At 37.3% G+C, this 27,747-nt stretch overlaps 1 protein-coding gene across 3 annotated transcripts; it reads left to right on the top strand.

Moving 5' to 3' along the window:
- The first annotated feature begins 36 nt into the window (after positions 1-36).
- On the top strand, positions 37-27,747 carry igfn1.4 (immunoglobulin like and fibronectin type III domain containing 1, tandem duplicate 4). 3 transcript variants are annotated; one of them, XM_084738616.1, is made up of 25 exons: positions 37-168; positions 6,180-6,271; positions 8,020-8,043; positions 8,517-8,639; positions 9,902-10,041; positions 12,878-12,977; positions 13,212-13,293; positions 13,383-13,575; positions 13,736-13,849; positions 14,410-14,578; positions 14,761-15,033; positions 15,236-15,496; positions 15,760-15,813; positions 18,123-18,188; positions 20,240-20,355; positions 20,866-21,007; positions 21,092-21,385; positions 21,555-21,857; positions 22,175-22,354; positions 23,428-23,556; positions 23,647-23,726; positions 23,944-24,136; positions 24,735-25,031; positions 27,023-27,349; positions 27,443-27,747. In XM_084738616.1, exons 2-25 carry the CDS (start codon positions 6,226-6,228, stop codon positions 27,445-27,447), a joined length of 3,711 nt encoding a protein of 1,236 aa, XP_084594742.1. In that variant the 5' UTR covers positions 37-168; positions 6,180-6,225; the 3' UTR covers positions 27,448-27,747. The 3 variants fall into 3 exon arrangements, with proteins under 3 accessions (XP_084594742.1, XP_084594724.1, XP_084594732.1); XM_084738598.1 differs by lacking the exons at positions 37-168; positions 6,180-6,271; positions 8,020-8,043; ... (2 more) ...; positions 12,878-12,977; positions 13,212-13,293 and having other exon boundaries at positions 13,372-13,575; positions 18,123-18,185; XM_084738606.1 differs by lacking the exons at positions 37-168; positions 6,180-6,271; positions 8,020-8,043; ... (3 more) ...; positions 13,212-13,293; positions 18,123-18,188 and having other exon boundaries at positions 13,372-13,575.

The following is a 27,747-nucleotide window of genomic DNA, read 5'->3' as shown; positions in this document are numbered from 1 at the left end:
AAAAAGCAATCCCCTTTCTTGGCAGGCACCATGTCTGACAACGTGGGTGCTTGTCGCGGAGTCATTGACATTCCTGTAAGGATTTAACAGCCTGAGGACCAGGGAGGCAACACTCAAATATCAGACCGGGAAGCAGCACCACTCAAGAGGATCAGGAGGAGGACTGAGGTAAGTTCATCATTCATCTTAACACACAGCATGGAGGTGTTAAGTATTTAGAGTTAGCTTCAGTCTTTAACACTTTAATCCTGTGGATGATTCACTCTTGACATCTCATCCAAGGATAACACTAAGTTAACGTGGCAAACTGTGGAAAGTATTAGCCTACACAACACAATCAGTGCTTTGAAATGTATTTTAGTTTGCAATAATTCACATTTAAATCATACCAGAATAGCTTTTAGATTTTCCTGCTCTATTGTTTACTGTAATTGTTATTTTCCTAAATTTTAGTTTAGTCTCAGGTTTAAGATTTGTAAAAATCTAAATTAGAAGTCATAAGTTTATCTCATCATCTCATAAATAGTTTTCTAAAGGTAGAAAATGCAAATATATGCTGATGTGCATTTGCATTTTGTGCAATAGTGGCCTCTAACAGTTCAAAATCTCAAAGAAAGTTTGCGTGGCCACAAGATCTTGCGCACCTTTATTTTGGCAAGTTGAAAAATCAATATATTTCATTGATATTTATAATTCTGTCTATACTATATGTTTTGTCACACACAGATTTATATAACAATCATATAAGGTGTTTAAAAACCATAAACAACTACAGTCTTTTCACAACTTAATGGCTTTGAAAAAAGTCGACTTTTTAGTAGCATCTTTCTTTTTTTTAAACTCATAACTTTCATTTTTACATAAATTTACCACAACACTGCAGAGTTCACCTGTTCACGTTTCTCAGGTTTTTACAGCTACTGAAAATGATACACTGCAAACTGTAAAATCTCTCCGTATCTAGGCGAAAAAAGAGCTTGGTAATAACCCAAATTAAGCAAACCGGCCCCTCTTGGCTCCCTCACATGATCAGCATCAGCGCGGGCTCCCTAGATAGCCACATGCTTTCTGAACATGCCCTTAGAGGCGTCTTGCTTTTAATCATTTTTATGATGCTCTCTGAGTATACTGTCCCGTGCTGTGTTTCAGCGCTGGTCATATAAGCAGCTGGTGGTGTTCACAGCAGCATGCAACACAGGACAGGCCATAAACATCAACCCTCACAGAAAGAAGACTACTTTCTGAGAGTGGAGCTCAAAACGTTTGTGAAGCAAAAAAATTTTACCTTTAGCAGTGAGTTCAGGAGCACACTGTGGTCAAAAAAAAAAAAAATCAAGTTAAATAGTGTGCAATTTGTATGTTATAATTTGTTTGCATGTTTGTCACGTTACGTGCTCATCATTTTTAGCATACTGTATACAGTTACAGCCTTTTTAGCGTAACACCTTTTCTGTTACCATATACAGAACCACATAAAAACCTGAAATGATTTAGATGCTCGTTTATTTGCTGTATGCACAAGTTAGATGCAAACTGGTCGAGAGTTGGGGTATAATAAAAATCATTTATATGCCTATATCTCTGTTTTGTCTCAGAACACCACAATAAGGTAACCTACAGTGTTTGAACATACTATACTGAGCTGGTTTTACTGTAGTACAAGTCGCTCGTCATGTCGTCAGTGATTTACAAGCATATTAAGATGTTGGAGATGGGATGTTCACAGTTTTATGTGGCATGCGACCTATCATATGTCAATCCGGTTTTCTCATCTTCCAACAGCCGTGGACCATCGACACCCTAGAATATCACGCGCCTATACTGGGTGGTGCTAGGTTTGTACAAATACATCACATGAGAAAGGTTACGGGTCGTCAATCATATCCGTTATAAAAGTTCAATGTGTCTGCTGTGTCTACAACGCGGTGGAAACACTTTATCAGCACTTTTCTAGACCATTTAGGCTAATAATTCTGATAAATCTCCCATCATTGATCTTTCATGGTGTGGATGTCAATAAAATGCCTATATTTCTACCATATACCTGGGAACCTTCAAAGAATTGACATATTTTGGCTGAACTTAACAGCAGGTCTATGAAATGGCTACAATAATCTGATTAATGAATAATGTCTGAGAAACTATGGTGGAAAGATGTAAAGTTGACTTCAGAGCTGCAATAACTAGTCAATTCATCAATTTGTTGTCAACTAATAAATTAATCATTGACTATTTTGATAACTGATTAATTGTCTTGAGTTTTTTGTAAGAAAAAAACATCCAAATTTTCTGATTTCTGCTTCTAAAAATGAATATTTTGTTTTTTTTATGCCTCTATGACCCGTAGTCTCAAACGGCTATATCTTCACTGTTCTGAGTGCATAAAAAAGTAAACTTTTTAAACTCAGATTTTATGTATATGGTGGTGTGTTCTTTTGAACAAGACCATTTTTCTACAATTAGATTAAAAAAAACTTGCAATTAACTTATTTACAGTATCACGATATATTGAATCTTAACCTCTGTTTTGTAATATTTTTTTTATTGCTAGAGTCTTACCAATACACAGTCTTATTGCACATGCCCAAGCAATTTTTGACAAGGAGAGAGCAGGTTTTGAAGAGGAAAGAATGATGAAATTGGTAGTAACAGATGTTGAAGTAGCCCTCCTATGAGATGACAATATCGGGCACCGAGCTAATTTAAGTTTGAGACCCCTGCTCTGTGACAGTACACTGAATACCTTTGGGTTGTGGACAAAACAAGACAGCACATATCTTGGACCTGAGTTGATTTCTTTAGCCCAGATTTAGTTTTAAAGTGACACTTGCTGTTACTTCATGGTAATGCTGGCAACAGCATAGAGCTCTAAAGACAATAAATTCAGTTGGTCAGTCGGTCATTCAGCAGGTCAGTCAGCCATTAAGAGTGTGTTTTTGTTTGCTGATTCTCTTTGGGGTATAAGAAGTTCTACAGCCTAAGGTGACTGCTGTACTGTGTTTACATCCTGCTCTGCCCGATCAGATGAGAGATGCATCACTCAGCTCTGCAATGCACAATCCAGTCATGCATTACCTCTACTGTGCATGTGTAGACACATCAAACAGTCTGGTCCAGCTGAGCATTACTTAATGGCAATCAGCAGGACTGTTAGCCATAGTTCTACAAGGTCTTGTGATAATGGAGAGTTACAGAGATTTACAAAGCAACAGTATCAGCAATATTTAGTTTTAGGCCACAAATTTTCCCAATCAATATTTCACATCAACTCTCAGCAATGCACCTGAGGAGCAGGCCCTTACCCAGTCTGTTTCAATCCATTTTCAATCAAACAGATACAAATATACAGAGTGTCTGGGTGTGGTGTCGATGTTAGTGGTGGCTGCAGATTACAATCAATACCTGGGAACACGAGCATCTCTCCACTAAAGCTGTAAACCAAAGAGCTGGGACAACAAACAGTACAGGGAATAACAGGAAATTCTTGCAGCTGTACCAGAAAATATATTCTAGCTCGAGGCAATAACCTGCCTGTTGTCACGGTCACCTTTACTACAAAACTAACATTTGAACCTACGCTGTGATTATGATGTAAATTACTGAGTGACGCAACAGAGAATGGCTTAGAAAATATGTCGTGTGATTACACTGCAGCTCAATTCACCCAAAGTTTAAATGTGTCTCTCTATTTTATTCCATACATCCTGGTTTTGGGAGTGGAACTATATTGACTGACAACCTTGACAATGTTAATATGTCTGTCTAAATATATTGCTGTTGCTCTTAGCAGGCAGGTTGTTATGATAGCAAGGACTTCTGTTAACATGAGCTACATATCAAGCAGTTGCCAAATCTTTTGGTCAACCATATTTAGGAGGGAAAAGATCAAACTGCAGTTAAAGGTGGAGTTTTCTAGCAGACAAAATTTTCTGTTTACATGTTTTGATGCGCTGCTGAAGTCAGGTGATGTGATATAAAGAGTGAGAGAGTCCATGTATGGAACAGGAGGGGTTGACTTCTTTTTAACTTAAGTAACATACTCAAGTAATATTACATACATTGACTTACATGAGTAATGTGCTTATTTTTAACCCAAACCATGATCTTTTCTTAAATCTAACCAAGTAGTATTTGTATCCAAACCTAACCAAGTAGTTTTGGTGCCCTTATTTTGAAATTCTACCCAGCTGTCACACATGTATGATTGCTAATTTGTCCACAGGGCCTTATACATACAATACTGACACAATAGTGTTAAGTGTAGTACCGCTGCCAATTTTGACCAGTTTGGAGTGAGTGTGTTACATTAGGTGTTACCTTAGAGTTCAGTGTTACCTTGAGGTCTAACAAATGTGTACAATGTCTTTCTTTGCTTATAAAACATTTTCAAAGCAGATTTTTCTTAAAATTTTTAAAACCTTTAAACTGGGGAAAATTGCTCTGTAGTGCTGGTCAAATCAGTCAAAAACTCCACAAGGAACTTTTAATCATCAGAGCCAATTTTCAGTTTACCCCATAAAGATTTGCAGAAATTTATTAGAAAATAAGAATTCATATGTTTTTGTTACCACAGAATGAGCTGTATATAGATATACAGAAGGTGTGGGTCCTTTTGAACAGTCCGTGTTGCTCCCCTGTGTTTCTACTTTAGCGAGTTTCGCAGTCTCCTTAGGTTCTCCCACGCTCTTAGAAGGTGAAGGTGATCCAAGGTGTTTGGAATCTGCAAGCTCACCGCCAGATACCACTAAACCCTTCATACTGGTCTTTTAAGAGCAAAAAATTTTTAAATAGTAGGATTAAAATCTGATAGTTTACTACAGACAATGTATTCATTGTATTTTGATGCCCAGTTTTAGTGTGATTGCATCTTACATAAAATTACTTTAAAAATTCCTAAAATCACAGTGCAACAAGCAGATGTTGGAAAGAGGCACATGGATTTTTTGCAAGTCAGTACAATTGTGTGCCTCAGTCATGTGAAGTTAATACATGCCTAGAATATTGTTGGTTTTCTAAATAAATATTAGCATTTCTGCAAATCCCCTTAAGCCCCAGCAATACCGAATCCCTTACAATTAATGTTCCAGCAGTCTATTTTTGTGAAGTGACATTTGTCATTCTAAGTTTAGCAATCATGTGGGTAATGAAAGATTGCTATGTACTATTAGAGATTCCTGCTGCGAATGGAACTGACAGATCATAAAAAGGTTGATTTGATAAGCATGTACTCATCTGAACATCGAGCCAGCACGCTGCAGCTTAAAGTGACAACAAATACCCTTGAATAATGATAATTAAAGCCTGGTAAGAAATTACATCATGAGGTTGATGTGAAATTCAACACTCTAGTACTAATTTCAAGAGGGTTTTTATTTCAGGGGAATATGATAGTGCTCTGCATACAGCAAGCCGGTATAAAAAACATTTTGTGTCTTTTACTGTATCCTGAGAGTCTGCAGTAGAATTGTGGCAAAAGGTTATGTTTCACAGATCCTTTTTAAAACCAAAGCATTTTTGACAGTCAAAACATTTACTATCATAACTTGCTGTGTTGTTTAATTTTGGAACATATGTTCCTGTGTAGAACTTCTAAATTAATCTGTTCAAATAGTCAGCCCCTCCAGGATCTTGTGATCTTTCAAATCACAACAGCAAACACAAATTTAACTAATCCCAGCAAGACTCAAAGAGGTTTGCAATTTTTCTATAATCTCCACAATATTTCAAAATAAAACTGTCAAACTGAAAGAGTATATTTGCAAATTCAGCCAAACACTGCATTTTTCTCAGTCTAAGTAAAATCAAATCACATCACATTAAAGCTGTCTTCGCTCAACATATGCACGTGCGAGTGCATGCATGCGTGATCAACTGACCTGCAGCTAATCTTGAATACTACCAGACCAAACAGCCTATTTTTTGTGCACATTCATGACTGTATACTGTCCTGTTAGAGTCAAGAAAAACTTGATTAGATTTTGGTGGTCACAGGTCGCTGTGACCTCACATCCACCCCACTCTCGTGAACGTGATATTTCAGGAACACTTGGAGTTGAATTATTACACCACTTGTATTCTGGAAAAAAAAAGAAGCAAAACATCTTTCCTACTCCTCCTTTTTGAACAGATCAGTGGAGCTATAAAAACTGTACTTAAATCCCTTCCATCATCTATTACAGTTGGGGAAATCTTGGTGAATCCATCCAGGAATCAAAAGGACTCAAGATGTTTCGACGATCTGTAGTGACAGATGGGACAGCTGCTGGCCAAGGTAAGCACTTGACAGGAGGCATTGAAGAAGACTGCTAAATATCAAGGTAATGTGTCTGCACAACATGTTAACTGTTTATTTTTGCTCTTTTATTCCAAACTCTGATGATCCATTTGCAACACAGAGGTGACAAGCTTCCAAATCAAACCAGTAAACTCAACCTAGAGAGAAAACTGAGAGAATCCCCTGATAGGATTAGTGAATCCTATCAACCCTGAAATCTAAAGGAAATCTGTCTTAAAGACATTTTTCTCTTTGTTTTAGAAACAATGTCATTATTTGTACTGCCCTATGCAATCATTGAGTCCACTGATGACATAGCTGCCTTAATGGTTAGGGAAGCTATTACAGGTACATGCGATGTGTCTTACACCCATGAAAAATGTGTCTAAAGCATTGAATACAAATCAGTCTTCAGTCAGTTTGATCTCCTTAACAGACACTGACAAAGTAATAAGATCAAACATTTCAGGTCAGATTCTAATGTAATTGACAGAACAAGGTTGTCAAGGAGATCTACTAGTGAATAAATCAAATAAATCAAATGGTTAATTGCTTACTATTATGGAGGCTACATCTCACACAGTACAAAGACTTCAGATGTCTTTTGCTATAATGCTGTTCAAATCCATTTATTCATAAAGTTCAAGGCTATCTGTTAGCTACCATACATGGACTGTATACAGCAGCATGTACATGCAGTCTATTCAAGTCCAACAGGAGCTCATAAAGAAGTAGACATCACACATACAGTACATCTCAGACTGATCACGACACTGTACACTGGGAGGCAGGTGAATTTTACAGGCTAAATGTTCCAATGAAACTGAAAATGAGCAGCAGATGTTTTCCATATTTATATGTCATGATGAGCACTGATAAATTAGAGTAAGGGCTGAACGATTAAAAAAACTGTCCAATGGTGATTTTATTTTGACTGACATAACTGAAAACATTAAAATGATCATGAGGGGATCTGTACCAAACAAAGACTAGAATATGATGTTTTGTAATGCTGCAACTAACCATAATTTTAATTCTCAATTAATCTGTTGATTATTTTGGTGATTAATCAATTACTTTGTTGGTTGACAATGTCAGAAAATTGCAACAAATGTCATTCTCCAAAGTCCAAGATGATTCCTCAAATGTTCTGTTTTGCCCACAACCCAAAGATATTCAATTTACTGTCATAAAGGAGTACAGAAACCAGAAGATATTCAAATTTAAGAAGCTGGAATTTTTTGTTAAATTAGTTAAAAATCACTCTAACTATTTGATTGTTAAAATAGTTAATTAGGTTCAGAACAAATTCACTGTTGCAGCTCAAATGTTTCGGACATCGCTACAGCACAATATGAAATTTACATTAATGGTAGTGTGACATTTTGCCTTGAACAAATATTGCACCTCCTAGGATTTAAAAATTTGCAGTAAGCCAAATTTCAATTAATTGTTGAGCCCTAATCACAGTAAAAATATCCCATTTTATATATTGCTGTAACGTGACATTAAAAGACAAGAAAAATGTTTTTAAAAGATGCTAAAATACTACATTATTTAACTTGTGCTGATGTGATTTAGCCTAATCTGCAAAACCTTACACTGTAGCCATTCAGTGCCCCAAATGCTAATCTAGCGTTTTATTTCCCACCCCTTCTGTTTAATGATTTAAGTCTGATCCATAATTCAATGCCAATGCCGTGCTGACACGTGCTGTATATGCTTTTTAACATGTGCCTTATCAGGTCCTGATGCAGAGAATTGTCATGGTAAGCTGAGGGGACAAGAGAGAAGCTGTCATTAGCCGTTTCTTTCTTTCTCTGACTGCTCACAAAGGCATGAAAAACTGATATGCAATACGTTGTATGAGCGCACATGTATTTTGTGCGAGGATATGTAGGTGCATCACTACATATCTGTTCTCAGGTTGAATTTTAGGCATGGATTCCCACAGGGAAAAAGATAAAATTATTGAAATGTAAATTTAGTGAACATGTGACAGCCTTCAATACGAGAGCTACATACGTGCAGCTCTGAATGATAATAAACTGATACGGCGAGTAACACTAAACATTCTAATATGACATGTATTAGAATGTGTTTCAGCATGGTACATGCAGGTGATGATTTGATTACAAAACAGCAACAGGTTTCAAGGTTTGGATGGTCATGTTTTTCAGTCTTTTCTCTCTTTAAGTGTCAAATGTATTGCTGCTGACATTTAATTTTCCGATGCTGACAGTGGGGATCAAGAAAAAATCTAAGGTCCCCGGGGTGATGATTACACAGTTTATCGAGACGCTGCCAGAGGGAAAGAGCCATCCAGACTTCACACGCAAGCCGATTGCTTTGACCATCCAAGAGGGTAAGTCTGATAGCATAAGAATAATTTTAAACATTAATATCACAAAATATTCCGAGGTGGAATTTCCACGTTTCTGCATAATGGATTAGATCCACGACTTTTTGTGCAATGGGCCAGTGGGAACAGAGCCCTGACATTCAACATCCAGACTCCTGTGTCAGTCAGATCAAATTAAACACACACCGACACCAATTTTAAACCAGGAAATGTGATAAGATTATCAAAAGGCAATGCTGTAATCGTTTCGTATGAGACAAATTCTCCACTGTTTGCATTTGCAATGTACATAGGTGGTATTATACCTTCAGGAAGCATTCTATGTCAGCTGAATATCATGGCTGTTTGAGAAACAGTCACAAAATGTAATCTACAGATTTGTGTATATGGATACGAATTGCCATTTTTTTTGTTCCAAGCACGACTTTCAAAATAATCTGGATGAATGTCTTATGAAGAGCAAGGAAGTTTCTAAACCTAACCAAGTATGTTTGGCACCTAAATCTTCTCAGATTGCCAAGCTTCATTTTCAAAGTGTAACCGCATGTTGCATATTAATTATTGCCGACTTGAACATGGGATGAGAACAGCGGTGAAATATACATTAGTTTGGAATTAGAGCTGAGTGTGCAGGGTTCAGTATGAATGTATTTTTCACTTGCCCAGTCAATTTTTAATTGCCCCAGTAAAAATTGTTTTATTCGTGGTTATAAAATAACAAGGACTCAAGTCAATTGTCATGTTTAATCTAAATACTGAATGCCAATTCCCCCTTTTCAGAGTCCAAGGTGAAGTATTTACATGTCTCGTTTTGACAGTTTAAAATCCAAAGATACTCTGTTCAATATGATTATTAACAAAGAAAATCCCCATATTGGAGAGTCTGAAAATGCAGTTTGCAATTTTGCAGGAAAAATTACTATTATTACTTAAGATTAATAGTTTATTAAAATGGTGAGTGGCCAGATTTACTAGCCCGCCATGGCATTTTATTTGCCCTGGCCAATCCTTACTAATGAACCCTGGTACCACAAAAAAACCTGAAAATTCATTTTCATGTACATGGATCTAATGGATTAGAATAATGACTGTTTCACTAATCACCATTTCATGAACTGCTGTGAGTTTGTGGTTTCTATATCACAAATCAACAATCATACTTTAAAACAAAAAATGTTTACATAAATATATTTCCATCAGTTTCCTGTCTCTCCAAAACAAGAGAAAAGAATAAGAGGTGACCTTGTCTGTCTTTCTTTTTACAGGCAAATTTGCTTTTTTCAAAGCCATTGTCACAGGAGACCCACAGCCGACGGTTACATGGAGCAGAAATAATGGAGATGTGTCTGATACGTCGAGATACCAGACTAAATTCGATCCCAATTCCAATGAGCATACATTTGAGGCAAGTGATACAGGCTATCAAATCTCAGTGACACTATACAGCAACATGCTGAGGTAAAGGGGCTATAAATATAGCAATGAGAAATACAGATGAATCGAAAGAGCAGGAGGGGAAAAAAAAGAAGATGCAGCTATTTGATTACATTAATGTCCTCTGACCTATCTCTTTACTTTGCAAATTACTTTTTTCTACAATACGTGGATTTTACTCATCATGAGAGGAGTCCACTCAACGAAGTCAGTTTGATGAAATGGGCTGGACACGTCTACCTCCACACCCTATCAACTCACTGCTGGACGAGATTGAAAATGTAAAATAAAAGGCACAGTTAGACATCAGGAGACCATCTACCCATCAAGCAGTGGGAACAGTCTGTAATTGTACCAGAGTATTTCAATCAAATTGGTCTGTCATGTTCAAGATGTCAGAGACACGAATCTATTACTGTTCATTAGATACCGTATAGCAGTCATTCCCAACCGGCTGTACTACCCTGCAGGGGTACCTCTGCAGTTACCAAGGTACAAGGAAAGACTGTGAAGTCTGGCTCAGCTCAATTGGAAAAATAGAAACAATTATACACATTTTAAAAAGGAGAGAAAATTCCCAATTTCAATAGATCTGAGTTTTGAAATAAACTAAACAACGTTTTGCTTACATATAACCTTTTGTTGAGATAATTTACTTTTCTTTTTTTGATAAACATGATGAATGTTTAAAAAAAACATTTAAAAAAAACAATTATTTAAATTTTCAATTAAAAAAAAGTTTCAAAATTGTGTGAACCGGCTGTGAACTGGATTTGTCATTATTTCGGTGCCTGAAAATTAAATGGTGGCAATTGAAAATATTAAATTGATTATTATTTTCCTTGACTTAAATGAGTTTACTCAATAATTTTTGAAATGCAAAGTTCAAAGATCTATTTATCTAAAGAAGAAAAGTAAATTATCCCAACAAAATATTATTAGTTGGTAAAACTTTGAGTTGAGTTGAGCTCAAAACTAAAACAGTTTCATTTCTACACTATATCCACACTTTTGTGTTTAGGAGACAAAAAGACAAAGAAATAGGATTACAAGTAGGTTTATCATAATAACTAACAAACAAGCTATGATAGGGTGACTATACTAACCTAGCCGGCTGGATTCACAGGGTCATGAAATCACAAGATCATTCAATCCATCTTGCCAGGATTCTAGCTATATGCTTATGTCCTAACTAGAAGGGTTCGGACCAATCAGCATCCCCTGAGGAACTACTGGCAGCTACGGGTGAGGTTTAATGCTAAGCGTGCTTTAATGCAGGGGAAGTGACTGTTGGTTCGAGTACAATGGCAGCTCCTAAGAAGTTAGTGTAGATGCTGCTATAGCACAGAATTGGAAAGTATTCCTTCACTGAGAGAAGAGCAAAGAATGGCACTGAAAGGCTTTTTTTGATGGAAAAGATGTTTTCACTCTTTTCCCAACTGGCTTTGACAAGAATTTGATTTAACAACTGGCTCCAGTGGCTATGTCGTATGATTTGTTGATCTGATGGGTTGAAGTTGGCCAGTTATAGATGTTTTTGTCTGTTTTTTTTAAGTTCCTGGCACGATGGATGACAGCATCATTCACCTCTGATGGCTGACAGTCAGTCATCAACTACAGAGCACTCCACCATCATATCATCATTATTTTAAAGCCTTCAGTATTTGAGGTAGTGCGGCCCCCTAGAGGAGCTGTATGACAGCTGTTTCATTCTCTTTTTGACTTGTGGGAGAGGAAAAAAAAGAAGCTGCAGCTACCATCACATCTCCATGTCCTGCTTATAATTTTCTTATTAAACCTGTCCAGTTAGACAAACCCAAAGTGTTTGGTTACATCAGTGGTAGCAGCGTTTGTTTTATGCAGGCCGCTGTAAATGTATTTGTTTCAAGAGTGGTGCTATTGTTTTCATATTTTAGCTTTCTCAGTTTGGCTAGCTGACCAACTTTGTTTCAAGTCACAAGTTGAAGACATACACAAAGCACAAAGACCCTTGAAGTCCTGGCATGGAAATATAAGTCGGACAGTCGCCTGGCAGGGACGTGAGAGTTTATCTGCCTGCTCCCTTCACTGGAGAGTTTTCTCAGCTGAGACTGACAGCTGGAGGTTGCTGTCAGAGTGACAGTGGGAAGCAGCGGTGACTACAGTGTTAAACTGGCGAGCAAGTCGGCTTTTCTGTTATGGAACAATCACCACCCACGCCCCCCCAGAAAACAATGCTGTCGTCCATTAGCAATGTTTCACTGTGGACATTCTCATATGCAAATTTGGTAGACATCACCCAAGCCTTGTCCCTATCCTTTTCCAAACAGTCTCCAAGGATGACTTCCCAGATGGTTCTGTGTAACAAACCATCTGGCGCTTCAGGTTAGGACTATACAGGCACCCCATCAACCTGAGTGAGTTTTAACACCTTAACGCCACGCGCTGCAAAAAAGCAATTGAGCAGGGAGGCTGAAACAGATTTCTGTGGCTATATGGTTGAAAAATTCAGCTTCATCCATTCTAAGAGGTAGTAGCAAAAATTCAACTTTATCAAACCTACTGCAAACCAGGAAAAAATAGATGAAGCACAACAATAACCATAATACCCACTCCTCTAATAATATCCACTTTTAACATCCAAATTAAAATCAAAACAACTTGAACAAATAGTGTCAATTAACGAGGACTTGAGCTGATCTGATCGGGCTGTGGGGGCACATAACACAAGAAAAAAAAGGCTGAGAACCACTGCTATTATAGTATAAAATTTATTGACAAAGCAAACTATCTCACCCACTCACCATTTAATGTCCGATATCTTCCAGATGCCAAATGTTATGCCAGATCAAGCCGATACCTACAAATGCTTTGCCATAAATGAATATGGACAAGCTGTGGTGACTGTCGTTCTGAACGTTATTGAAGGTAAGATGACAAATTAATATAGGTAATATTATGCAAAGTCATTGAATAGCATACAGACTCAAGGGTTCTCCCCATTCTACTTCAAATTGAATACGCTTAGATCCAAATTTGACACTTTGCCACTTCATACCCTTGTGTGTATTACACTCATTCAGTACTTATCACCCTGCAGTCCCTCTTGTGTGTTAATTACATGATTATTTTAATAATGTGAGTACCCTCTTCTGCTCTCAGTTGGTTTCAAAAAGGACAAAGCCAACCAACAAGTAGCTGAGGCCACCGATGTGAATTTTAAGAAGGTTCTAAAAAGGAAAAGGTGGGTTTGTGTTAAATATGTTGATGGATTTCTGTGTTCTATAGATTTCTGTGGTTCTTCAGTTACATGCGCCCTATTCTAATTTGCAGCAAGATCCGTCCGAAACACGAGCAGCATGAGAAAAAAGAGGGTGAGATTGATCCTAAATTTTGGGAGCTCTTGCTTAGTGCGGACAAGAAAGACTATGAGAGAATCTGTGCAGAGTTTGGAGTGACTGACTTTCGCTGGATGCTCAAGAAACTGAATGAAATGAAGAAAGAAAGAGAGGAAGAACAAGCTGAGGTTTGACATTGTTAGCTTTTTTTTTTCTGATCACGAGGTTTGATTTCGACTTGCTTAGATAAATTCCAAAAAGGTTTACTTCAGTAACAGAAGGCAATTCTGTGACCATTATTTTGAAATAGCACTCATCTGCTTTCATCTTACTCTGTCTTCATCCTAGTTCGTCAGGAACTTGTCTAACCTGAAACCCATTCAGGTCAATGCAGATGGTACTGCATCCTTTGAGATTGACATGGACCTCATTGACCCAAGCAGCTCCATATTCCTGTACAAGGTTAGTGTGAAAACAAAATTAAAAACTCTTCTAATTGCCCTACTACACAACAGGTCAGTTACCCAAATAAATTAACAGGAGTCATCCTCTAGCATCTCTAAATTACCACAATTACTTAAATTTGCAATCTTGGCAGTGCCTGTAAAGATATTTTTGTAAATGTTCTCAGACTGGAGTAAGTCTTGGATGGATTACTGGGCCAACCTTTGTGGAAAGCAGGGATAGTATTTATATACACTACATATATTTATACACTCATTTGCCACTTTATTAGGTACACTTGTTCAACGCAAATATCTAATCAGTCATTCACATGGCAGCAACTAGGCATTTAGGCATGTCATGGCCATGGCCATGGTTCATCGTGCCATTGTTAATGTTGAACCCTTTTCAGTGTATACTAGAGGTTTTGGCTTTGAGTTTTGAATCTTGTTTGATGAGGTCCTTTCCATTTGAACTTAAATGAGTGGCATTTCTGCAGCTATTGTCATGCTGCTATGTTGTGCAAACACAATTTGAAGCATCCCAAAAGGAAATTACATAGTATATTTCCTCCACAGGATGGTGAAATGATTCCATATACAAAGGAGCTGGGAGACAAGATGAAGCATAGCCTTAAACAAGTGGGGAAAAAGTTTGTTTTCAGCATGAAGGACCTCTTGCCAGACGATGCCGGCCTGTATCAGTTGGATGTAGAGGATGTGAATATGTTTTCCACTGAGTTTAAAGGTAAGTTTTCCACTTGTACACATTAATAGCCCTAATTAAAGCAAATGAAGACAGAGATTTTGTGCTTACCACAACATAACTCCAATTAAAATAAATTACACTGATTGTGCTTTTAATAATAATCATTAATTCACATGTAACAAACTATTATCATCTAAAATGAATCCCTATTTATATTTCAGTCCCCATGGTGGATTTCTTGGTGAAAATTCAGGAAGTAAAGGCAATGGAGAGAGAAGATGCTGTTTTTGAGTGTGTCCTGTCAAATCCCTTCTCCAAAATTTTGTGGTTCGGCAAGAATTTGCCGCTGGAACAAGGGGAAAAATATGATATCCAGGTGTCTGAAGACAAGCTCATTCACAGGCTGGTGGTCAAAGACTGCATGGTGGTAGACAAAGGAATTTATTCTGCCTGCGCGGGAATAAAATCTTGCAATGCATGGCTTGTTGTTGAAGGTAAGAGATTACACTCCATCAAAAGACTAACTGATAATGTTTAATAATGGATAAAGATAATGGTTTATAATGGGATACCAATTGGAAAGAATAACATGCCTGATTAATCGTATCAATTACTGCTTTTCATGTTATAATATGGTTTGTTATAATATGGCAAGTGCACACTCACGGCAAAACTTTTTTTTTTTTTTAAATCCAGCTGATAAAACTGTTCCAAAGGGCAAAAAAGCTGCAAGGAAAACAACGAAGGCGGGAGGATCTGGGATGGATCTGCAGAAGGTTGCCCAGGAGCAACAAGTAAAATTAGAGAAGGAGAGAGAGGAGAGGAAAGAACAGATTAAAGCTGTGCAAGAAGCTGCCGCAGCTGCACCTCCGCCTCCACCTGAATCCCCTCCAGCTCCTGCACCCACTAAGGCTCCAGCTGTGGCTAAACCTCAGGCACCGAAAGACCCTGAACCAAGTAAAAGTCCCCACCACAAGGTTTATGAAACAGGCTGCTGAATTCACAAACAAGGCTATACTGGCAAAACTAATTACAAATCTAAACTACTGAATTTTAATTAAGATTAATACTAATGTGGTCATAGAAAACTGTAATTCTTGACATGAATATTCATTCATGTGATTAATTTGTGATTTCTTATTCATCTTCATTCATTGTTGAATTTGCATAAAATACTTGCTATGATGTAGCAACCACCAACTAATCTTAATGCTTGATAGGAAAGGTAGAAGAACCAGCAGTGGAGCCACCGGTCGTGGAGGTAGCAAGTACTGGTAAGAAACTTTGATGGCTATGACAACCTTTGCATGCATTCATGTTAATATAAAAGCTATTTTAAATGTAAATGCTTCAGTAATACATTTCTTTATCCTGATATCCCATGCCAAAAATCTTGGCATCAAAAATGTTGTTTAAATCGCTCCCAAAGTCACTGTTGTTTTTTTAATGTTGTGTTGATGGCTCAGTACGTGATTTTATGTCTGTTTCATGTAAGATTTTGTTTATTATTTACTGGTGCAATTGATATTCTTAGGATGGCCACACAGGCAGGTTGTCATGTTAGCACAAGCCTGTGTGTCTGTACCTTGCTGAAAGATTAAATGTCACTGTGTTTTGTTTTATTGTGTTTATAAATATTCTTAGAATTATTTGAATATTGACCATGGGAATTAATTTATACAGTCTTTTCACATTTACAACTCTCTAAAGCCTACTTATTGAGATGCATCAACAGGCAACTTCTCCTACAAAGAAAGAGAGACACTAAATCAGTGCCTCTCCATGTTTTAGCCCTTTTTTTTGGAAACAAAAATCATATACACTATTTTTTAAAGCATGCTGTAGTTTTTAAGTTTTTTAGGATTTTGTCTATCACCATTCAATAAGCAGCCACTCATTCATTTCACTGCCATATAAACATCATCTTAACATGCTTGTGGTAGGTGATCCACCTCAGCATTGTGTCTGTTCTTTTTGTTAATGCTACATTATCACTGCTTCAGGGTCTTTGTATGTGAAGAGTGGTAGGAACAGAAGACAAAAACAGACATGATCCTTAAATGGATTACCTAAAGTAAGGTCTCTACCAGCTAGTTTTCACAGCCCCTCCCAGAAACATAAAGATGTTTTAAAAAATACTCTTGATAATGTTCTGTCCAGTATGCTTTTTTCTACAAAAATGTTCAGACAACTAAAAACACATTAGCACCTCTTCTCCCTCACTGAGCATTTGAGAGTATATGAATATGATAATATGGAGGTGCCCCGAACCGTATCCCATCTCCATCACTGCTGCTTAGACAAAGAAAACTAGCCACCACAGCCACAGAATCCACATACACCATTTAAAAGGAAAAATTGAGCTGATTCTAATTAGGTTTGTTTCATCTCTGTATGTTCAAAACTGACAATTTTATTGGACTGCAAAGCAGCATGATTCTGAAAGCAATTACAATAACAGAAACGGCTGTAACAATTGTCTTCTGAGCTAGCCAGATGACTTTCTTGCACTTTAGCAGCCTTCGAAATGTCACATTATCCAAACAGTATGTTAATCCAAACTAATTTTAATGTTTTATATCTGCACAGTCAGATGTGAGAGACTTGGAAGCTTACAACTTTCAATAGTTGCATCAACACAGTCCATCAAACACAAACTGTACAGGATTAACACTACAAACTTTGTTTAAGTTACACAATGATATCGTAGGAGAAAGAACCACTTATAAATTTGTCACAACTCGTGAGTAACATCTGCAGACACTACTCAGGGCTGCAATTATTATTATTCGATTTACAGATAATTCCTCTAAAAAAGACGCTAGAACTGAATCAGAACTAGAGCTAGAACTCACATTTCAAATATAATACAGCACAAGACTGACAAAAGAAATAAAAGCTAACATTGGATATAGTAGATTTTGTGGTCAATATTTTTTTGTATATAACAAAATTATTTGTCAAATAGTATCAGTTCTCTGTCAAGGACATTATAACTCTGGCCAACAGCCTTAAAATAGTCTTACATGGGTTAAAAAAAAAAGGAGACCACTGAGAATGATTTAAGTTTTCATTTAACACTAATTCTTATGGCCTGTCACTGGGTCAGAGCCTCCTTGAAATCAGATGAAACTAGAGAGTTAGAGTGAATCAGCAGCAGGATATTCTAATTTAGATATTCTTATTTTTTCATGTTATATTTTGTAGTTATTATGGTGGAAACACTATCACTTTTGTCCACAGGGGCCTCCAAAGTCAACAAAATGTAAAAGTTCATTGTAGTAGCTTTAAAGTAAACTTTCAAATGACACTACAGCATGCTTTGGAAAATGGTCTGGAGTTAGTACACATAATTTGTAGAAAATGCACTAAAACATGCCAAAAAGTTTCACCCTCTATCGGACCAAGTTTCACATGAATCAAATAGACAGTTTAACAGATTAAAAAATGTGATGTTTTCATACTGTCATCACCAACAGCTGAAGACCCGAGAAGTGGTAAGAAAGACAACAGTGGAGTGTATAAGACTGAGGGAGTAACTAAGACTTACTAAATCAAGATTTATTGTTGTTATTGCCGTCAGGCCACTCAGCTGAGGAAGCCGGTGGTGGTGAAAGGCTTGACCAACCACTTGCAGATTCGGGAGGTGGTATGCCGATAGTATAATAGTAACACGGATATTACAAGACTAATAAAAAACTAATATAATAACTTTTCATTTGCATTAATAGCATAACAGAGTTTAAAAATTAACAAAGCAATATCTAATCAAATTATCATATTGCTTTGAACATCTTAGTTCTGTAAAGTAACTAAGTAGCTTCTCTTCAGTCAACTGCCAATTAATAAATGAGATGTGACATAACACAACCAAAATTCTTTATAACCTGCATGCTTAATGTACTACTGCAAAGACTTGTTGTAATGTGTTCATGTCTAAGAAAGTCTTGTGTGTTAACTGAGTTTCTGTTAACAAAGTTTACAGAGCTTTATGTTTGCAGCTTGTCATCTGTGCTTGCTTTTGATGTCAACAGTTTCCTTTGTAACTCATTAATTTTAGAACCAGATCACCCTGATCTAATATTTGAACCATCATTTATGTAAAAACACAAATACAGGCTGTTGTTGTAGTCTAAGGTCAACACTGAGAGCTATCTACATTTTTCATTTAAAGAAAATGCACTAAAACTTCTTAAAGAGTGTGACCCTCTATCAGAACAAGATTCACATGTCATTAATTCATAAACACAAATTAAGAGATAAAAGTCAATGGTGTTTTCATACCGTCCGTGAACACTGATAGGTAATTCAGATAAAATATCAACAGCAGCAACTGGGGACTCGGGAAGTAATAAGAGAGACAATAGCAGAAAATATAAAACTGAGGGAGTAATTACCTAAATCAACTTTAAATGACTTGTTGTTGTGCTGTTAGGCCACTCAGCTGAGGATACTTGTGGTGATGAAAGGCTTGATCAGCCACTTGCAGATGCAGAAGGTGGTATACCAGCTACTGAATACTCAAAGTACAACAGTAACATGGATATTAAAAGACTAATTAAAGACTAATAAATTACAATTATTTGCATTAGTTAACAAAGAAGAATTTTACAATAAATTAATCAATATCTAATGAAAATATCATATTCTCTTTAACAACTTTGTTCTGTAAAGTCACCGTAGTTTCTCTTCAGTTAAATGTGAATTCCTGAATGAGAAGTTGCAAAATAACACAACAGGGATTCTTTATAACCTGCATGCTTCAAGCAGACTCACTCGTCAAATGTATTCATGTCTTCTTTGGAAGTCTTGTGAGCTCAATGGGTTTCTGTTAACCAAGTCTGCAGACCTTCATGTTTGCTGCTTGTCATTGTTCTCGCTTTTGATGTAATTAATGGTACAGTTTGGATTATTTGAAGTGGGTCTGTATGAGGTACTTAATGTTTGTCAGTTTATTAACTACCATAGAAAGAGGTCAGCATGGCCCTAGTTTGGCGAAACAGACAGGAATGCCAGTGAAGGAAGCTAAGAAATGCAATGCTGCAGACAGGGTCAGCAGCAAAAACATATTTCGCCACCTAAAAAAAAAAATGTATACATCAATTATATTTAGAATATTTTCACAACTTTACTTTGCCATTGCAGAACCCTTTGGAAAAGAGTTTCTGGTCTACCACTGCCTCAGCTGGTTAGTTTGTTTGTGTAACTTTAACAGGTAGTTCAGATTCACAAAAGTCCATTCCTTAGCTTCCTGGTTCTCCTCTCTGCTTCTCCAAACTAGGCTACAACTACTGTTGGCAATACACTGAATATCAATAAGAACCTCATACAACTCTAATTCAAAATATCCAGACTGTCCCTTTAAATTGTTTTGTAAAGTATGTTTATCATAAACTTTTCAATCCTATTACACTTATCTAAAATGTAAACCATGCACTGTGTTGTGGTTTAATCTGCACTGCATTCATTAAAGAACAAATATAAGTTGTTGCTGTAGTTTAAGTCATGATTATATTCAGATATTGTAAGTATTCACAGAAATGTATTAATATTTATGAAACATTTAGCTACATTATCTCAACAAGCATATTAATGATTAGAAATTAAAAGCTGTGTAAGTATTTTATTTATTCCTGTGTAACTATATTCAGTATACACACAGTCCTAAACTGGAAAGTAACGTTGTTTTATGTTTCCTAGAGCCTGGAATTACCTGTGGACTCTCTGATATTTATGCTCTTCGTGGAAAACCAGCTGAATTAACTGTGACAATGAACATCGACTGCGACGGCGCCTGGTTCAAAGACGGGGAGCCGGTAAAGCCCATGAATTAACAAACTTCCTGCATACTTACAAGAAGTGCAATTTGGAAATTTATCTGATATTCTCTTCTTAAAGAAGAAATATGTAAGACTCTAGAATTCAAAATTGAGTACTGCGGTCCAACAATTGAATTAGAGATATAAAAATTAAATTAAATAGGTCGTTAAAGCGCTCAAATTTTGAAGCAAAGCACCCTTACTAATTACAAATAGAAATATTTTCACCTTTTTTTGGTTTATGCAATCATTAAGGTGTATTACACACCATGGCACACATATTGATAAATATATAAATAAATATTTACAAAATGTATGTGTTATTTCCTTTTTAAAAACTGATTAAATGGATCGATCTTTTAGTCTGGTACTTATCATTCAACATGTCAACATTGTAATGTAACCAAATGTAAGAGAAAGAATTTTGTTTTGTTTTTTACCTTTTTCTTTTTATTAATCTGGTAATGCAACGCAAAAAAATAAAAAAAAATCTTTCACTTTCACCAGTTAAACTCAGGCGGTGGGGTCACCATAACCAAAGATGGAACCTCTCACAAGCTGACAATTCAAAGCTGCAGAGACGACGACTCTGGAGTTTATCGTTTCGTATCAGGAGATCAAAGTACACAAGGAAAAGTTACTGTTGGAGGTATAATTTACTTCCCTCTTTTGTAGCATATATCAAATGACAACAGTTCCCTTGCATTAAATTGAATTACGCTGTTTTTCACAGATGTACCTGAATTTGACCCAGACGACCTTCACAAGTTCTCCAAACCTGTGGTCATAAGAGTTGGACAGAACGCTGCTTTCAAGATGCCGTTTCCACCTCAGGAGTCTTTGGTGGTCAGCTGGTTTAAAGACGGCACTGAACTCAAAGACGGAGGAGGCGTTAAGATAGTGAAGGAGCCCAATCACAGCCGGCTGCTGCTCAGAGACTGCCTACGGACGGACGCAGGGGAAATAAAGATCCAACTCAAAAACCCATTTGGGGCTGTGGAGGCCACATCTCAGCTTATAGTGCTTGGTAGGAAATCTGAGAGAAACTTAATGAGAAAAGTAAAAGATACTGGGAGATAAAAACATTAAATTTTTAGTATTTGTTTACCCCAACCAGGTCCAAACATAACACAACTTTCACCTTACTAAATTTCACATTTTCATCACTACATGTGAACCCTATATTTTTGTAACAGACCGGCCTGGTCCACCCGAGGGTCCTGTGGAGACTGTTGAAACCACCTCATCTATAATTGAGATTCAGTGGAAACCTCCCAAAGACGACGGCGGCTCCGCTGTCACCAACTATATCATAGAACGGCAGCAGGCTGGACAGGCCCTGTGGACGAAACTTGGGGACGTCTCAGCTGACAAGACCTCCTTCAGAGACAGGAATGTGACTCATGGAAAGAAATATAACTACCGCATCTACGCAGAAAACCCCGAGGGCCTGAGTGACACCCTGGAGACAGCTGATAGCATTATGGCTGGCATAATGAGTGAGTGTAGAAAAAAGAAGTCTCATTTAGCATTCCTCAGCAAATCCCATGTTAATCTCCCTCAGGTTGTAATAAATGAAAATGCCTCTGGATGGGTTTTGTGATTGCTTCAAATCATTTATCACTGGCACTATTTAGTCACCGTAGAGCACCCACCTTTTATCTTTTCTGTAATAGTTGCTCTATCTCCAAGAGGAATAGTTTGCAATATCCTGCAGTAATAAGATGTGGATAACCTTAATTTATTCCATGTCTTTAATTACTTCTTAATTATTAATAATGAGCTTACTTGATTAATTATACATGTCATTTTTTAGTACTCTCTGGTCCACCTGGTGCCCCCAAAGTGGTGAATGCCTCTAAGACCTGCATCAACCTGACCTGGACACCCCCAGAGGACGACAGAGGAGTACCAATCATTGGTTACCAACTGGAGAAACGAAAGAAGGACACAAATGAGTGGATTGCTCTGAATGCAGTTAATGAACCTATTGAAGGTTTGTAATTAACACAATTTCACAGTCCAATACAATGCAGTGTATGATCTTTTCACATTTAAGTTATTGTATAATTTTACAAGCAGTATCTACAACAAACAAGCCTCTTATGATGATAAACAACCGAGTTATTAAAATTTGGGACACAAACCCAATATGATTACATCACTGCCATGTAATCAAGAAATAAAATTTGTCAATCATTGGATATTTTATCAGATTTGCTAATCTTAAACACATCTATAAATGCCTACAAAATTAGCATCCTCAGATGCTCAGCAACCTTGTGGTTGCTCTCAGAGCTATAGCCTCAGTTAAATGTGGAGCCATCAGGAAGTGTAAGGGCCCCCCAGGGTAATCCTCGTTAGGACAAAAAGACTTTTCTGTTCAGGGGATCAACATGTGGAATTCTTTCAGAGTCTGCAACTTGCAACCAGGTATGATTAGGCACAAGGCAGCTACTTGGCTATTCATACCTGACACCCTTTTAGCTGTACATTACACAACAAAAGCACTTGTTTAGCTTTTGGCAACAAAACTACTTGGTTAGGTTTGGATGACAAAACTACTCGGTTAGGTTTAGGAAAAGATCATGGTTTGTCTTTGCCATGCAGTGTAAATAGCCACATTGGCTATCCAAATAACATTGTTGGCAAGGTGCTTCGCTCTGCAATACAGACACTCAGGTGTAAATAGCCACATTAGCTACATCAACTACTCATTTCACTCTACCACATCAGTCAACCACCAGTGCATTTAAAAAAAAAAAACAAGCTCAACTAAAAGAGTCTCAGTTGAATGAGGGCTCTCCGACTTCTTTGACCATCAGAGGACATGCCTAGTATTTATTGTGGAGTTTTAGGTGTATTAAATGCTCACCAAAGGGAAAGGCATTGCAAAATAGCTTAGGCTATAAATGCTGTGGTGTGTGACACTGGTTTATGCTTATATACTTACATTAAATAGAAAATTTAAAAAAAACTACATATGCACATACTTTCATGTTCAGATTAAAAGAAAATTCACTACTTCTTAACCTTTTGTTCATGCAATGCTCTTAATCTTATTTTCAGATGTGAACTATGCAGTTAAAGATGTCACTGAGGGAGCAGAGTATGAATTCAGGGTTTCAGCAATCAATGAGTCAGGAGCTGGAGATCCAAGCCCTCCCTCTGCAATGGTGTGTGCAAAGAATCCCAACAGTAAGTAGTTAACATTTTCGGTGTACATATTAATGATTTATCCACTTTGTTCCTTGCACGTATTTCATGTTTTTCTACGTTTTCTTCTAGTGAGACCTTGTTTTAAAGACCCAGAGGACTTCATTGTTGTCAGAGCGGGAAATTCTGCACGTGTCAAAATTTGCTATGAGGTATGATAAAGCATAAAAAAGCTAGCATGTATCACTGAGCCTTTCTTCTATGGTATGAATAATACATCTATTTTTTTAAGTCAGTTCTATATTTCGTATTTTATCCCCCCATTCTAGTCATGTCATCTTCATGAGGGATGAGTTTACCACAGTGTGAAATGTACTGGGATATACCGCTGCACACTTTATCTCATTTATCCGATATTGATATCTTCAGGCTGAACCCCCACCTCAGATCACTTGGCTGAAGGATGATGAGCCAATATCCTCGTGGATTCATATCATCAATACAGAGGGCACGTCTCAGCTCGTTATTCCCTCATCAAAGCGTTCAGATTCAGCCATTTACACCATCATAGCCAAAAACTCTGTGGGTGAGGCTTCATTCGACATCGAGGTTAGAGTCACAGGTAAGGACAAACAACAGCATGATTTGTGCAGCAAAATTGTGGAAACAGTAGTGATAGCTTTGTACTGAAACTACTGGTGCCAATTACGTTATGCTGTTATTAACTGCATGTTAGTTTGACACTCCCTAGGTCTTTAAAGAATCAATTTGTTGGAAATTTATTTAATTGCTTGTATTCTGTTCCTCTGTTGATATAAATGTTCTGCTCTGGCCACTGGACAACATTAATTGGGTAACATTAAGCCAATTAAATGCCAATGACACACCAATGTATTGGCAAACTAATGTCAAACCCTAATTAACACCGAATAACTTCTAAATGGAATGATGAACATATTTCTTACTGTGTTGCACACAGTATTAGGATATGATTAACTTATAAAAGCTGTCAAATGCAAATGAAACCCTGGCAAAAAACCCACAGAGGAGTGAAATGCCTCTTGAGTAAGGTAAGATTATGTAAGCTTTCAAATCAGCCTCATTACAAAGAAATTAATGAAATACGCTCCAGAAAAAGCGGGGGGACAGGAAAAATGTTAAGCATCTGATTTTGTCCTCTCTAAGTAAGATACTCTGTATCTTTTCATATTTATTCCTAGATGAACCCAAAGCTCCAGGGCCAGTTGAGTTGGAGCAAACAGTCCAGGGAAAAGTGGTGGTATCATGGGCTCCATCTCCGGACCAGGAGCTCGACGACCGGCTGTACTACATGGTGTCTCAACATGACTCAGACAACAGAGTGTGGAAGACAGTAGCAGACCGCCTCTTCACTACCACATACACAGCACACAATATCCTTCCTGGGATACAGTACCATTTCCGGATCTATGCCAAGAATGATATGGGCCCCTCAGATCCATCTCAGTCACCTGCATGGGGTGTCAACAGTAACAGAGGTGGGCAATTATAGCTGTTAAAATTCATTAAGTTATGCTTGATTGTGCCATTACAGTAAACCAAACCATGCACGGCGCATGGTGTTCTGATAATTTCATGTTTAATCAGTTAGCTTTTAGGACTAAATGCTGAGCACTCTGCAACAAAAAATGACACAAAATCATTATCTTTGATTGTGATTAATTTCTCTTCTTTACCAATCTAAGACAAGTTTAATTGACTCGTTAATTAATCGAAAAACTTACTTTATTCAAACTCAACAGAAATATCAAACTGCTTTGGTTGGTCTTTTGACTGTTATAACAATTACCAACTCAAGATTGATCTAAATGAACATTCTGGCTCTACAGGTTGTTTTCCTCTCACTCTAATTTCTGCTCAGTGGGTGTGTACTGTGCTGCTGAAGTCTGGTCCAAAACAGCACCTGTCACTCTTTCTTTGGAGGCAGACCATTAAATCTGCAGAATACAATGACAAAAATGACTCAAAATGATCGCCCCCCCAAAAAATAACTGGAGATGGACTCAGCCAAACGCTGCTATAATCGTCCAGTCGCTCAAGTTTAATGGTAGTTGAATATTTCAGCTTCCGCGTAAAAAATGCACCGTCTATTATTATTAGTTCCAGTTCAAATTATATGGGGAATCTGTAAACTGGCACATACTGAGAGACAGCAGCAGCAGCACTTTTTTTAGACCAAGATAAGTTTGTTATGTACAGAGCCTTGAGATCCATTTCAGCCACGCTATACAGGCGAGATTATATAAATGGATGGCAATGTTGGTGGGTAGATCAACTATTCTGGTCCAGACTGAAATATAATTACCAGTATTGGATGGATTGCATGTTTTTTTTTCAATATTCCTGATCCACAGAGAGTGAATCCTAATGACTTTGGTAATCCCCTGACTTTTCACCTAGTAGCCTACCACCTGCTAGTAAAGCGTTTTAATCAAACAGTAAATTATCTCCATATCTACTACATGGATTGGTGCAAAATTTGGTACAGACATTCATGGTTCCTGGAAGATGTATCCTGACTACTTTGGTTATGCGATTATTGTAATCAAGACCCATTATCAAGTCAAAATTTAAATTTGTCATACAGTTTGTATGGCTTGACATTAATCATAAAACAAAATATAGCAGCTTCACAGATATATTTTCTCTGCAGGTACAACATTCTACAAAAGCAAACAGTACTTGTTGTTGGCTATCAACCAATATGTTGGGGCTACTGAAGCCTACTCAAACTGCTTACACAATCATTACAGAAAAAACAGAAACACAAAAGAATGTTGAAAACAAAAGAGCAATAAACATTTCAGACTGAATGGAAGCAGGAGTTTATATGCCTAGAATATGACAAATCTATGGCCTTGATGTACTGCAGCATGGGCCACCACTTTATTAAACTAGCCAAAAAGTCTTTTTAAAGGCCTTAAGAAAACACCACATCAACAATTCATTAGTTTACATTTGGGACACCAAAAATGGTCTCTGTCCGCCACTTTAGGGGTTTAGCTCATGGCGACAGTGCTTAAAAATACTACACTAAGGTCTATCCCTGGTTTGATTTATGACCAGATACCTTAAAAACTAAGGGCATTCCCGTCAGCCTCAGCTGTTCTTTGTGCTTAGAGATAATTGTGTTGTTAGCATGCTATGGTGACCATGATAAACATTATACCTGCTAAATATAAACATGCTAGCTTAGCCAACATGAGCATACTGCTATGTTGACATACAAGCTCATAGTTGCTAACATGGCTGCAGACTCTTCGCCCTTTTTTAACTTCTTTTTCTCCAACCCTGAAGTACAATCACACTGAAAAATCTTTGATATCTCTGATTTGTTCAGTGCACATAATTATGTCAGACTCAGTAATACAAGTTAGTGTCTGAAATATTTCTGGATTCTAGTCAGTAAGAATATCATGTAACCTAAATGATCATTTCAATCCTTCCCTCTTTGATTTCTCCCATAAAGTCCAAGTAACCTCAAATGGAGTTAATTCAACAAACATCTGCTTGGAGAGGCCTCCATCCATCTTGGTCCCACTGAAAGTCCACACCCCACCTAAAGGTTACCAACTCTTCATGACGTGTGCCGTTCGAGGGTGCCCAACGCCCACTGTGTCCTGGTACCTAAATGACACCTGCATCAACTCAGACAACAACTATTACATCACCAACTCGTTTGGTGTGTGCTCCATGTACATTCTTAGAGTCCGACCGCTGGACAGCGGTGAATATAAAGTTGTTGCAGTCAACCCTCTTGGCAAAGCACAGTGTTCTACGAAACTTATTGTTAGAGGTAAGGTTTAACTGAAAGAGTTGGAGCTTTTCCAGAATCACTTGTTTTGGTTGAATTCTTATGATTATTTTTCTTTCTGCTTTTTCTCCACAGATTAAAAAGACATGAATGGTTCATGAAGCCTTTCTTCTGAGACATTCTGGAAAATAAGGCAGTGGAATGTTTTGTTTGTCTGCACTGACAGCTTGTTGTGTAAAGTGCTGGTAAAACCATCTAAAATGGTCTAAATACTAACTTATTTAATTTATTTGAATTGTGACTGATTTACAATTGTTGCCCTGTCATCACAGATAATAACTATGTAGTACGGGTGAAGTGATAAACTATAGCACAAAGACATCTGTCAAATTTTCAGGCCCTTGTAGCAAATGCAATAAATCAACAAACTGACAACTGTG

This window comes from Lutjanus erythropterus, chromosome 2 (genome assembly GCF_056507025.1).
Source record: "Lutjanus erythropterus isolate fLutEry1 chromosome 2, fLutEry1.hap2, whole genome shotgun sequence".
Taxonomy (NCBI): Eukaryota; Metazoa; Chordata; class Actinopteri; order Lutjaniformes; family Lutjanidae; genus Lutjanus; species Lutjanus erythropterus.
The sequence above is the reverse complement of the archived record's forward strand: the minus strand, read 5'-3'. Positions and strand labels throughout refer to the sequence as shown.

Excerpts from the sequence above, each read along its gene's own strand:
- igfn1.4 (XM_084738616.1), top strand. The coding sequence starts at position 6,226 with ATGTTTCGACGATCTGTAGTGACAGATGGGACAGCTGCTGGCCAAG. Across the intron at positions 15,497-15,759 it reads ACCGAAAGACCCTGAACCAA|GAAAGGTAGAAGAACCAGCA; the intron begins GTAAAAGTCCCC and ends AATGCTTGATAG. Across the intron at positions 25,032-27,022 it reads GGGTGTCAACAGTAACAGAG|TCCAAGTAACCTCAAATGGA; the intron begins GTGGGCAATTAT and ends TCTCCCATAAAG.